Source organism: Gigantopelta aegis, chromosome 9, assembly GCF_016097555.1.
Source record: "Gigantopelta aegis isolate Gae_Host chromosome 9, Gae_host_genome, whole genome shotgun sequence".
NCBI lineage: Eukaryota > Metazoa > Mollusca > Gastropoda > Neomphalida > Peltospiridae > Gigantopelta > Gigantopelta aegis.
The window spans coordinates 69,170,619-69,184,923 of record NC_054707.1 but is presented as its reverse complement, the minus strand read 5'-3'; the positions used below and the strand labels follow the sequence as shown (position 1 = coordinate 69,184,923).

Sequence of the window (14,305 nt, the reverse complement as noted above, 5' to 3'; positions counted from 1 at the left end):
TCTCTCTCTCTCTCTCTCTCTCTCTCTCTCTCTCTCTCTCTCTCTCTCTCTCTCTCTCTCTCTCTACTAACTTCAAATCATGTTTAGGACTATGTGTGCAAGATAAAATAAAGTACTAGCAAACCTTACACAACTCACAACCACAAACAACATAATTTATATTAAATACGAGAACAAAAACAAGCAAATTACAGTAGAAACTACAAGCTAGTATCTGGTGAATCAATGACACCAGATGTTGCACATGCGAACATTTATAAACATTAAGTGAGACATGTCAGTGGGAGACTAGCTAACCAGACTATGAGGGTAGTGCGACTACGTACGTTACGGTTTAGAACCACCTTACATGTAGCTATCATTATTGCTGGAGTGTACTGCTTAAGCACCATCTGGTCCAGTTCAAGAAGTCATCGATCGTCAGTGACTCTGTCCAGTAGTTGGATGTCTTTGAGACACAGGAGATTTGACGAATATCAGCGGAGCGAGGGACGCCGGTCTGGCCCCGGGGAACACGGCGAGCCCGTGTATTTGAAGGGACAAGAACAAATAAGGGCAAAGGGACTGATGAAAGCCGAGGCGTTCAACAGGATCGTTAGTGACAAGATATCCTTACAACGAGCCTTGCCGGATACGCGTGATCCCAGGTAAGGAAGGAAATGTTTTATTTAACGACGCGCTCAACACATTTTATTTACGGTTAGATGGCGTCGGACATATGGTTAAGGACTACACAGAGATATTGAGAGAGAAATCCCGCTTTCGCCACTTCATGGGCTACTCTTTTCTATTAGTAGTAAGGGATCTTTTATATGCACTATTCCACAGACAGGACAGTACATACCACGACAATTGTTACACCAGTTGTGGAGCATTGGCAGGAAAGAGAAATAGTCCAATGGGCCCACCGACGGGAATCGATTCTATACCGATCGCATATTTGATGCTATACTTTTAATAACAACCTTTAAATCATTCTTTTCAATACAATTAATACAAATGACGTTTTATATATATATATATATATATATATATGTATATGTATATATTTCAAAACCAAACAATAATAAATGATTTTGACCACTGTGCAACTTTGACAAACACCATTTAAATATTTTCAGATGTAAAGACCTAAAGTACCCGAAAGAGTTGCCGTCCGCCAGTGTGGTCATCATCTACCACAACGAGGCTTGGTCGCCGCTGCTGCGCACGGTGCACAGTGTCATCAATCGGTCGCCGCCGCAGTATCTACACGAGGTTGTCCTTCTTGACGACTTCAGCGACAAACGTAAGATCTGGATGGGTTGGAGGTTGAGCAGATGGGCAGCTGATCACCCAAAATACACAAAAATATTTATTCCTTTCATTTCTATAAACAAACAAAAAAACAGCATAAGAAGTTTTTTTCTACACAAGTTTGTTTTGTTTAACGACGACGCTAGAGCCCATTGATTCATTAAACGTCGGCTATTAGATGTCAGAGGTAACCCTAGTTTGACACCCAGTAGCCGATGTATTTTTCGTGCTAGGGTGTCGTTAAACATCTATTCTATTCTATTCTATTCTATTCTATTCAGAGGTAACCCTAGTTTGACACCCAATAGCCGATGTATTTTTCGTGCTAGGGTGTCGTTAAACATCTGTTCTGTTCTATTCTATTCTATTCTATTCTATTCTATTCTATTCTATTCAGAGGTAACCCACTACATTTTGGTTTTCGTTAGCTGAAAGCGATCTCTTATATGCACGTTTTTCATAGACAGAACAGACCTTTGATATACCAGTCCTGGGACACTGTTTGGGACGACGGAAAACGCACTGGGTCCGCTAAGAGGATTTGATTCTTCAGCCTATGCATCTCATGCGAGCTCTTCGCCGACTTAGCTAGATCCCGAACCCGATAGTAGTGTCGATAAATAAAACAAACTTTAACTTTATGGCTATTATAAACCGCTTGACAACATTTATGTCAGTCAATGCATTTAACTGCGTTACAGATGCCTGCTTCATTGCCAGGTGTTGTCAGCACGGCGACAATTGAAAAGTTCGTTTGAGCTAGCACACTATAGCTGGTGTATTAATAGATGCTCAGCACAACAACTTCATCGACCGTGAATATCATGTTCTTCACGCTATCAGGTTACCGGTTTATCGATCACGGGCTATAAAGCTACTAACTGAGAAACTGTGATAGTGACATTTACAGTCAATACACATATACGTACAATTACAAATAAACAATACACACACACAAGATGCACGCATGAACACACGCACACAAAAATGCACATACACAGATGTATGTATTTCTATATATTTTATGTATATCGGGTTTGAGGGAGAGAGAGAGAGAGAGAGAGAGAGAGAGAGAGAGAGAGAGAGAGAGAGAGAGAGAGAGAGAGAGAGAGAGAGAGAGAGAGAGTCAGTCTATGTGTCTGTGTATGTATATTTGTGGGTTTCTGTGTGTACGCGTGTGTGTGTGCACGCGCACGTGTGTGTGTTTGTATACGTGTCTGTGAGTGTATATGTGTCTCAATTTGTGCATAGGTATGAATGTGCAACAGCATTACTATTTTTATTTCTTTAATTTCACATGAGATGCAATTATTCCTTAAAGCAATTTTAAAGGGACATTCCTGAGTTTGCTGCATTGTAAGATGTTTCTGACTAATGAAATATTTCTACGATTAAACTTACATATTACTTCTTCTTTTTTTCATAATATCAGCGTCTGTACATTCAATGTGCTTCTGGCCGTCTTAATATTTTTAAGAAGCCCAAACTGGATTTTGTCTTCGAATAATTTCGTACCTACGAAAAAAAAAAACATATTTTAGGAAATAAAATGAAATTTAACCTAGTACTACTATTAGAACGATCAAAAACACGTTTAGTATACAGCCACTAATATTTTATGCAGAAAAATATATTTGATATGTAATTACAAAAGTCTCTGTTAGTCGATAACATCTTAAAAATTGCAGCAAACTCAGGAATGTCCGTTTAACAGACGGTTAGCTAGTGACAGTGCCATTATCTCAACTACAAAGTCTGTAACACATTTGTTATGGTCTTGGATAATTATCTCTATATTAATTTAATATTGTTTCAGCCCATTTAAAAGAAAAATTGAAGGAGTATGTGACTTCCACATGGCCAGATGGCATAGTGAAAATGGCGAGAACAACAGAACGAAGCGGTCTAATTCGCGCCAAAATAGAGGGAGCCAAGGTGGCTACTGGTGACGTCATAATATTCCTAGACTCTCACTGTGAGGCAGCCAACGGGTGGTATTAAGATTACTCTGCTTTGTTCTGTAAAACGGCCACTGTGTCGGGTACATGTTCTTTATTTAACTATTTAGAACAGACTAGATCCATATACATTTCATCCCGTCAAATGCCATTCTTCGATGCGTTTGGTTATACATTCACTTTTACTCGCTATGTACATGCCCGTAGGAACGATATCTGGAATTGGGGTTGAGGGGGAACAATTACCGGAGGGAGGGGGGGGGGGGGGGAGAGGGTGCACAGCCTCTATTGTGGGGTGTACAAGCCCGATTTTATTCTTTATTTATATGGACTATAGCGTTGGACAAAAAAAGAGTACATTTTTATTCCCAAGTTGGGACTCATGCCAACCCACCCCCGACATACAGACTAGAATAGGGGCGGGACGTCGCCCTGTAGTAAAGCGCTCGCTTCATGCGCGGTAAGTTTCGGATCGATCCCGTCGGTGGGCCCATTAGGCTACTTCTCGTTCCAGCCAGTGAACCACGGCTGGTATATCAAAGACTGTGGTATGTGCTATCATATCTGTGGGATGGTGCATATAAAAGATCCTTTCCTACTAATGGAAAAATGTAGCGGGTTTCCTCTTTAAGACTATATTTCAAAATTACCAAATGTTTCACATGTAATAGCCGATTATTAATAAATCAATGTGCTCTAGTGGTGTTGTTAAACAAAACTCGTTGTTTTCACATACCGAAATAGCCACCTATAGTCCTTCCCACAGAGAACGCCTGTTTATACTATGGAATTTACGACAAGTTATTTATTTCTGAGCCGATTGGTTCGTAGATTGCACATAAAATAGGTATATATTTTTTCCAAAACACTTACTTTTCTTCTTACGTTAAACCAAACTAACATTATTATTAAAAAACCTAACATATTTGTAGGAGGATGGGGCGAACAATAGTACTGCAGTTGTGGATTTGTTACAAGAAACTGATGTGTATAGTTCTTAGATGGCCTAACGGAACATCTTTAACGTTTCAGGTTGGAACCAATTCTTGCCAGAATCAAAGAGAATCGCAAGACAATCATCTGTCCAATTATTGATGCTATTAATGACAATACGTTGGAGTATTCTAAAAATGGCGGATACAATATTGGTGGGTTTTCCTGGCACATGCACTTCACGTGGCGGGACATACCAGAAAGATTACGGATCAACCGAAATTATACGGATCCAATAGAGTGAGTTCTGCTTCATAGTCTGTGTCACTTTGAAATATTGTGTATCAGTTGCTTTAGCATTGTATCCCAAGCAAGACCAGCTAGCTACACAAGATAGGCAAAACATTAACGTCAAGTATAGGCATCCAGCAGAGTAGGTTTTATATTATATTATTATTATATTATATTATATTATATTATATTATATTATATTATATTCAGAAATAATAGTGATGTACAGTAGTGGAAACAGACGTCCATATCATCGTCCTTAAAACCCATAACCCACATATTATGCTGCATATCGATTTAGTGACGTCAGACTGGCTCGTCCATTGTGATGACCTAGACGTCAATTCCATCTTGTCCACTGAAGTTAACACTAGCGAACCATATTTCTGTTTATGATGCATACGTTAACTGTGCTAGCGCAAATGTCTTAGGTAGGTTTTAGTTATATATTAATATGTCCATTAAATACAATTTACTTATAACGTGTTGCTTAAAAACCTATTACGCTCGCTTTCACTGTTTAGGTGAGTTTTGTAACGTTTCGTACAAAAGATGTGGTCTATCGGCCAATCGTGTATTCTGTGTTTTCCTATATTTGAAATCTGTCTCGATTACGAAATAGATAATATCAGTATTGAATATTTGTTTAACATTGTTTAGTCAGTAGGTGGGTTTTTTCGTTATTGTCTTCATAAACTTTATTTATGGGATTGTGGCAGGGAAATGTTTTGTTTGTTTGACTATTTGTTTTTGTTTTTGTTTTGTTTGTTTGTTTGTTTGTTTGGGTTTCTTGTTTATATTTTTATTTTATTTTATATTTTGTTTATTCATTTTTTTTTTTTTTTTATCTTTTATTGACATTGATTCAAGTGCATATAAAAGACCCCTTGCTGCATTAGTAAACATTTAGCGGGTTTCCTATGATGACTACGAAACAGAATTACCAAATGCTTGACACCCAATAGCCGATGATTAATTGATCAATGTGCTCTAGTGGTATCGTTAAACAAAACACATTTTAACTTAGACTTAACGAGGAACAAATGATGAATTAAAATGTTTTAATAAAACAACCGTAGAGCAGTTGCTGTAACTGGAGAAGGAATTTTTTAATCAAATCTGTTGTTTTTCAGGTCGCCCACTATGGCCGGGGGTTTACTGGCCGTAGACAGAGAGTATTTCTTTGAGATCGGCGCATATGACCCAGGAATGAAGGTCTGGGGCGGAGAAAACCTGGAGATTTCTTTTAGAGTAAGTGGTTTCAGTGACAAACCCTTTTGGTAGTACTAAACCAAATAACGTCCGGCAGGGTCAAAGTTCGAGGTGCACTAAACTGTTGATAGAGCAGTTAGTACCTGTATCTGGTGATTGGTGAAAAATGTATGCAATTTTATTTCATCTACTTTCATTGTGTCAAGTAGGCTTGTGCTTGAAACATGTATGGGATACCTGTAAACACAAAGTACTAAACTTTTGTGCGGAACTAGGGTAGTCATAGACGCTACTCGTTATGTCTGAAATGAGCAGCTTGGCCTTCGGGTTTTTTCTGATTCACTTAAGGGTGAGGAGTGGTAGTATTTATACCCGTGGTGTATATGTCGATTGATACGCTGCAGGTAGGAGTGTTAACCACATATGTTACTATTGTCGTCTATGGGATTTGATTCGGTGGTATACACTCATTTGGGGGCATATGAGGCCTGTTCTGGTGCTTATAAAACGTTTAGAGTCTGGACTCAAGACTCTGTTAGAGTCTGGACTCAAGACTCTGTTAGAGTCTGGACTCAAGACTCTGTTAGAGTCTGGACTCAAGACTCTGTTAGAGTCTGAGACGTTAACATTATGGCAAACTTATACACATTGTATGCGTGTGACATGTTATTACAGATTTCAAACTAGACTGTCATTTTATAAGCACGGGCGCAGACTCTCTTCCATTTACTCCTGCGCGTGCTGTAACCTCACCGTGGTGCAGGGGTGTCACATTCTCTTTGTGAATGGCCAATACAGCATAAATTGAAATTTTGAGTAAAAGTCAGTATCTATCTGTGATATTTGTATTTTATGCACAGTTCTTTACACTGTTTTTATTTAAATCTTGAATTTTTATATTGATGTTGATCATCACCTTATTTGTTTGCATTACCATAGTTTGACACCCAATAGCCGATGTATTTTTCGTGCTGGGGTGTCGTTAAACATTCGTTAATTAATTATCTTCCAGTTAGTTAAAATAACCTCAACAGAGTATTGTGTTATAATGTCACTCGTTTCATGTAAGTAAAATATCTCATAAGGAATCCTTGTAAATTGTTGAATAGTGAAAATGAGTTTTTGAGAGAAAAAAATAGTCCTTGATCCTTTTTGTTTTTTCTTGTTTTACGTGTGGGGTGCGTGTCCGAACGTGTGTCTGTGTGTACGTATTTTTATCTTTAATATATAACAGTGGGAACTGATTTGGTATAAGGAAACCTATACCGATTATTTTCAGCCATATGGATTAGAAATATTTTATTTCAGGTTTGGATGTGCGGTGGTAGACTGGAATTTTTACCATGTTCCAGAGTTGGACACATTTTCAGATCAAGTCATCCGTACACATTTCCAGGTGAATAAAAAGAAAAGCAAAAACAAAAACAAAATTACCACCGCCCCACAAAACGAGCAAACACCAAACGAAAACAATAAACAAACAAACAAACGAAATAAACCAAAACAATCAAATAATTCTAAAAATACTTTGGTGAATCGTATGGGCACCTTCGTAAACCATAAAAACAAAAACAACAAACAAACACAGAAACAAAATCAAAACAATCAAAGGCACATACTAATATTTTTGTTAAATCGTATGGGAAAGCCTCTCGATAACCCCCAAAACAACAACAATAATTATCTTTTAATACGACTGTATTAGCTTTTAAATATACGTCGTCTACACAATAATTAGCTTTTAATACGACTGTATTAGCTTTTAAATATATGTCGTCTACAGAGTAGCAGGTGCATAGATATATTTCTAGTTCAGCATTTGCACTGCTTTGAAGCAATTGATCAAAAATTGATTTTCGTGTATATATCCAATTACGCTCCAAGCCCGCTGCACTGAACATACACACACATACACACACACATACTGGCACATAGACGTACGCACGCACACATACACACACACACACACACACACACACACACATAGGCACAGGCAGACAGACAGACAGACACACACACACACAGACACACAGGCACAGACAGACACACACACACACACACACACACACACACACACACACACACACACCAGCTATCTAGACAATCAGTCCAGGATCAGTTCAGCGGAAATAATGGCCAGCTGTTATATTCCTAGCCCCGATGTATAGTTGAATTGTGGAATCAATAATAGGTCATTCTTTATTGTTTATTTGTATGGCTTACGTGCAAGTCTGAACAATTTTATTTTCACCAAGATCCACCAAGAATTGTTAATAACATGTGAATATGAAAAACACTTTTTGTATTGCTGTTCAGCTTGTTAAATATAGACATATGGCATTTAAATTTTTTTTCAACATGACCAACATTTATCAATATGGCTGCCAGATGTCATTTTAATTTGCAGTTTTACTTACATAACCCCAGTACTGGTCTTAAAGGCCTATGACTTAATCACTGCGCCACCGAGGTCATTAAAACAAATTATCTGTATTTATATTCAGGTAATGAAGACACACATGGGTTAAATTCCGCCCGAGTTGCTGATGTGTGGATGGACCACTACAAGGAATTGTTCTACAGCAAACGTAAAGACCTACTGGTGGGTGTTTGTCGTAAAAGTACTCAGTTCTCTTTCTACATTGTCTGGTGTTTTAATCTAACACTAAGTTCCCTACTTCCAGTAGAGTTTCTCTACATCTAATCACGTGGAATTTATTTCTGAATGTATGTTTTTGTCCCACTGACCCCTTTCCTTTCTCTCCTTGAATTCCATCTCATTTCTTCCCGATATTGTGGCAACTCCTATCTTTCAACTTCTTTCGCTGTCCATCTTCACACCCCAGTCATTGTCTCTGCAACTGTTACAGTTGTGTGTCTCTTGTGGCTATCACTCACCTTTTATTTCCCATCAGCTTTAGCTGTGGGCTTTGTCTGACCACTTTGGAGAGTGTTCATACTTACTAAAAAAAAATAGTTTTAACAAACACCACTAGAGCACATTGATGTATTCATCATCGGCTATTGGATGTCAAACATATAGTTATTTTGACACAGTCATAGAGAGGAAACCCGCTACATGTTTTCATTAGTAGCAAGGGATCTTTTATATGCATCATCCCACAGACAGGATAGCCATACCACGGTCTTTGATATACCAGTCGTGGTGCACTGGCTGGAGCGAAAAATAGCCCAATGGGCCCACCAACGGGGATCGATCCTATACCCACCGCGCATCAGGCGTGCGCTTTACCACTGGGCTACGCCACCACCCTCATACTTACTACTGGCATTGTTAAGAGGTACATGTATCCACCCACTCAAATCCCCTATTTCTGAATATAATAACATTCACAAATGTATGCTGCACTGCAATGATCAAATCTTATCTGGGGATGAATACATGCTAATAGTCATAATCATTTGCAAGTGTTCTGCATTGACACACATCCTAAAAAGTGCTGACAAAACTTTAGCATCATCACAAGTCCGGCGCATGTCCAAGCGTCACATAAGGACATAGTATAGGGTTTCTATGGTCATTAGGACAACCACGAACAATAACACTTGATGCATACAAGTTAAAACAACTCCGTAAGTCCGACCCATCCACACATAACATGTCTGACTCCTAACAGCCACTGATTAAACAATGTGCTGAGGAGTTGATGAACGAAATCATTCCTCTCTTTTGGAATGAATGAATGAATGTTTAACGACACCCCAGCACGAAAAATACATCGGCTATTGGGTGTCAAACTATGGTAATGCAAATAAATAAAGTGATGATCAACATCAATATAAAAATTCAAGGTTTAAAAAAAAAACAGTGTAAAGAACTGTGCAAAAACACAAATATCACAGAATTTTACGGATACTGAATTTTACTCAAAACTTCAATTTTGTGCTGTATTGGCCATTCTCAAAGAGAATGTTACACCCCTGCACCACGGTGAGGTTACAGCACGCGCAGGGGACCTCTCCTCTCCTTTGGAGTTCTTACTGTGCAGCAGTTAAATGTGTTTTAACGACATTTGTTTTCGGGTTTACCACTGAACCCTTGACACTCCCCGCTTGGTAAAACTCGGGTGCTTGACTCTAAACATAATTTGCTATTTCATATCAATGTAGTAAATATTTAAAATCAATTTTGTTTTTAGAAGAAAGACCACGGTGACGTTTCAGAAAGAAAAGCATTAAGAGAAAAACTTGGGTGTAAAGATTTCAAGTGGTTTTTAGACAACGTGTATCCTGAGAAGTTTGTAATAAACGAACACAGTAAAACGTGGGGTTTGGTAAGACTTTCTCATTCTGTTAACGTTTTTATTCACTAGCTTGCAGTGCATAACAATTAATGCTATACTTTGTCGTTTTAGTTTTCAGTTGTTCAACGACGCCATGTTGGAATTAGCATTTTGTTTAAATACACCATTGGGGATCATTTATTAATTAATCAGGGGATACTGGATGTGAAACATCTGGTAAATCTGACACATGGTATTCAAGACGTCCGCAACATTTTTCTATTAGCAGCAAGGGATCTTTTATATGATCTTTCTCACAAACATATACAGACAGATAATTTATGTACATGACATATGCAAAATAAACCAAATATAAAAGTATATAAGCCATTTCTTATGAAATTATGAGACATTATAGTTAAATAATACAAATAAGTACAATTTGAAATAATAACAATAACACTATTATGTATGTCAAAAGTCTCTACGACATTGTGGATTATGAAAGCAGGTTTTGACCGTAACAAATGCAAGAAAAGTAATTAAGCCAATTTAACAAATGACTTACTTTTGAATGACTGTCAAAGCCCACGCGAACCGGTACATAAGGTTCCAATCCCGTTAATATATACTCTGTGGCTTTATTATATATACAAAACTGTACCTAGTGGGGTTGGATTCCAGTAAAAAAAACATATCTATATTTTGGAGCTGTCTCGGTCTGTCTCTCTCTGTCTCCTTCTCTGTCTCTGTCTGTCTGTCTGTCTGTCTCTCTGTATGTCTGTCTGTCTCTCTCTGTCTCTCTCCTCTGCCTCTATGTCTCTGTCCTCTGTCTCTCTCTCTCTCTCTCTCTCTCTCTCTCTCTCTCTCTCTCTCTCTCTCTCTCTCTCTCTCTCTCAAATATGTACGCAGACACGCGGGCATACACGCACATGACATGTACGCATGCATACTCACCGATCACACAAGCACCACATTCAACAAACACATATAAACAAACATACAAATTAGACGTCTAAACCAGTTGGCCAAATTACTATACCATAATATTTTGCTTGACGCAAAGCCGCGGATGAAAGAAAATCGGACTTAGGGAAAGGTATCTTTAATCAAACAGTTTTGTCAGATTTAATTTTCACAGACATGTATATACGTGCGAGATATTCTTACTGATTCTACTCATTTCAGATTCAAAACGAACCATCCGACCTATGTTTCGACACGCTAGGCAAAGACATGCATGAAGACTATAACGTTGGTTTATATTCTTGTCTGCACGGGAAAAGCTCAAATCAGGTAAATTATGACTCGTCTTTTTGGAAACATCTCGAATCAGGCAAACTTAAGTTATCAACCTGGAAGAACTCAAATCTGGTAAGTTTGAATTTTCTACTTGTAAGAAGCTTAAATCTGGTAAGTTTGAATTTTCTACCTTTGAAGAATTTCAAATTGAGTAATACGTTTAACCTGTCTACCCCCCAAAAAAGCTCAAATCTGATTTGTCTAGCCAGGGGAAAGCTCAAATGAGAGAAATCTGACTTGTCTACCCAGGAAAAAGGTTAAATCGGGTAATACCGACATCGCATTGTTTAACGAGAAAGACGCCCAATATTAATTTTGATAACTCAGACACGTGACTTTCAGAGAAAACCTATTGTCTGATTTAAAAAATATAATTTTGTATTAGTAACACGGGGTCTGTTATATGTATTTTCCAACAAACTGGACAGCACACAGGAGCGGATCGTGATGGGTGCAGGGAAAGGGGAGGGGCACACCCTTTTCAACTTCGATGTTCCTCGCAAAATTCAATGTTCAGCACGTTACACCCCCTCCTTAGACAAATCTTGCGTCCACCCACTACCACAAACTATGGCCTTTGATATACTAGTACCAGTCATGGGGAACTGTTTGGTGAGGTTAATGCAAATGTTTTTGTTTTGTTTAACGACATCACTGGAGCACATTGATTAATTAATCATCGGCTGTTGGATGTCAAACATTTGGTAATTCTGACTCGTAGTCATCAAAGGAAACACGCTACATTTTCCTAATGCAGGAAGGGATCTTTTATATGCACTTTCCCACAGACAGGAAAACACATACCACGGTCTTTGACCAGTTGTGGTGCACTGGTTGGAACGGGAAACAAATTTCAATCAGTTGAATGGATCCATTGAGGTGATTCGATCCTGCGACGAATGTACCTCAGGCGAGCACTCAAATGTATTTCTCTGTATATGGATTCTTTTTTGTCATTCTAGATATTTGCCTACACTAAAAAGGATGAATTAAGGAGAGAGGACGGCTGCCTGGATACTGGACCTAATAATAGTGTCCGGATGTTGTTATGCGATAAAAATAAACCGTCAATGAAGTGGAATTACAATAAGGTATACAAGCCTATATATGTGTCATAAATACGTAGTACATTTATTTACTCTCCGTCACACAGGCACCTCGGAACGAATGTTGCATTTCGTACAGACTGAAAGGTGGATGAGTGGAAATGCAAATATATATAATATTATAATACAACTGTCATATAAGCCTTTTTGCAATTGGTTAATTTTCGTGATAACTCGGACGATAGATGTACGCTGTTATGGGCAAGCAGGATTTATCACGACGACAAAATTCCGAAAATTCATACGATACGCTGTCACTGGTGAGGTTAATGCAAACGGACACGAATGTTGTGTCCTATTTCTTACATATCCTTAAACAATAGTTTTAAAATACATTTAAATGCCTTTTCTAACGAAAACAAATTTATGACGCTTTCGCTTATAGTTAACTTGTGCGTCAAGTTAATTTGACAATGTGCGTCACTGAGTGATCGATTCGACCGTTCTTTTTTTGCTCATTGGATGGTATGATATTGGTGACCTGGGCTGAGTTCAGCCAGACCGAGCAGAAAATCGTCAGGTAGATTAGTTTATGCGCTTCATGATAGACCAAATGGTCACGTTGGAAACCAATCAAATAGTTTGGGAACATTAGCGAAACGAAACTTCGGGCTCTTCATTACCTAGGAGCAGCCAGTCCTATGTCTTTAAAATGTTAACGCACGTATATGTGTTATGTATACAGGTATGTGTTATCAAAAATATCGAATGATGTTTTCACCAACGGGTGGGTACGAAGGTTAGTTTATGCCTAATAATAGAATGTAACACGTGGTGCTTAGTTGTTTGGGTCAAAATGCTACTACATAACGTTTCAGAACCGTGGATACTCGGATATATTCTGAAACACTTTAATGTTTAGCATTTTAAAACTGGGAGCCCACTTCTACCCCCGAACTCTCCTACATCGTCGGCTCCGACGAATTTGATACTTATGGGTGTTTTTTAAAATAGCAGCAGTGTCAATATTTCTCATAAATTGTTTATTTCTAATTTACAGGGTTCCTGTATTTCGCAGAAGGAATAGTGAGAATGTTACATTTAATTTTTTCAACGCATAATTCTGAAAATTGTACAACCGCTCCGATCCACATTCAATTAATGTTGGATCTTGTACGGGTCAGAATAGTTTTATAAATTAGTAACAACTAGTTTTCTTTAAACAATTTGTTTTTCTTTCACAGGAGAATGGCGCTCTAATAAACCAGGTCACCAAAATGTGTTTGGAGAAAGGAAACGAGAAAAAGACAATGATTGTCATCGTGAACACGTGCAATGGAAACGACTCTCAAAAATGGAAATTTATAGCCATTTAGTTAAATTTCGTAAAATATAGTAATGGTGTTGGTAATCGTACATAGTCTACCCGTGCTGCATTTTACCACACAGACATACATATACACACGTGTCCACCAACAGGACTTCTTCTTGATACCCTGTCGGTGAACCCATTGGGCTATTTCTCGTTCCAGCCAATGCTCCGCAACTGGTGTAACAAGGGCCGTGGTATGTACCCTCCTGACTGTGGGATGGTGCATATAAAATATCTCGTGCTGCTAATCGAAAAGCGTAGCCAATGAAGTGGCGACAGTGGGTTTCCTCTCTCAATATCTGTGTGGTCCTTAACCACATGTCCGACACCATATAACAGTAAATAAAATGTGTTGAGTGCGTCGTTAAATAAAACATTTCCTTCCTTCCTTCTTCGTTTTTGATACAGCAGTTGGATATCTTGGATGTAAATAGTTGACAATTAAATGTTGTTTTCTCAAAGTTTGTTTTATTTAAAGACACCACTAGAACACATTGATTTATTAATCATCGACTATCTGGATATCAAACATTTGGTAATTTTGACATATAGTCTTAGAGAGAAAACCCACTATATTTTTCCATTAGTAGCAAGGGATCATTTATATGCACCATCCTACACACAGGATAGCACATACCACGGTCTTTGATA

General features: G+C 38.2%; 1 protein-coding gene across 1 annotated transcript; it reads left to right on the top strand.

Moving 5' to 3' along the window:
* The first annotated feature begins 288 nt into the window (after positions 1 to 288).
* On the top strand, positions 289 to 13,677 carry LOC121380373 (polypeptide N-acetylgalactosaminyltransferase 13-like). The gene is made up of 11 exons (XM_041509158.1): positions 289 to 647; positions 1,122 to 1,288; positions 3,113 to 3,290; positions 4,287 to 4,487; positions 5,612 to 5,729; positions 6,999 to 7,086; positions 8,195 to 8,292; positions 9,851 to 9,985; positions 11,123 to 11,230; positions 12,199 to 12,327; positions 13,527 to 13,677. Exons 1-11 carry the CDS (start codon positions 304 to 306, stop codon positions 13,656 to 13,658), a joined length of 1,698 nt encoding a protein of 565 aa, XP_041365092.1. The 5' UTR covers positions 289 to 303; the 3' UTR covers positions 13,659 to 13,677.
* Positions 13,678 to 14,305: the final 628 nt, after the last annotated feature.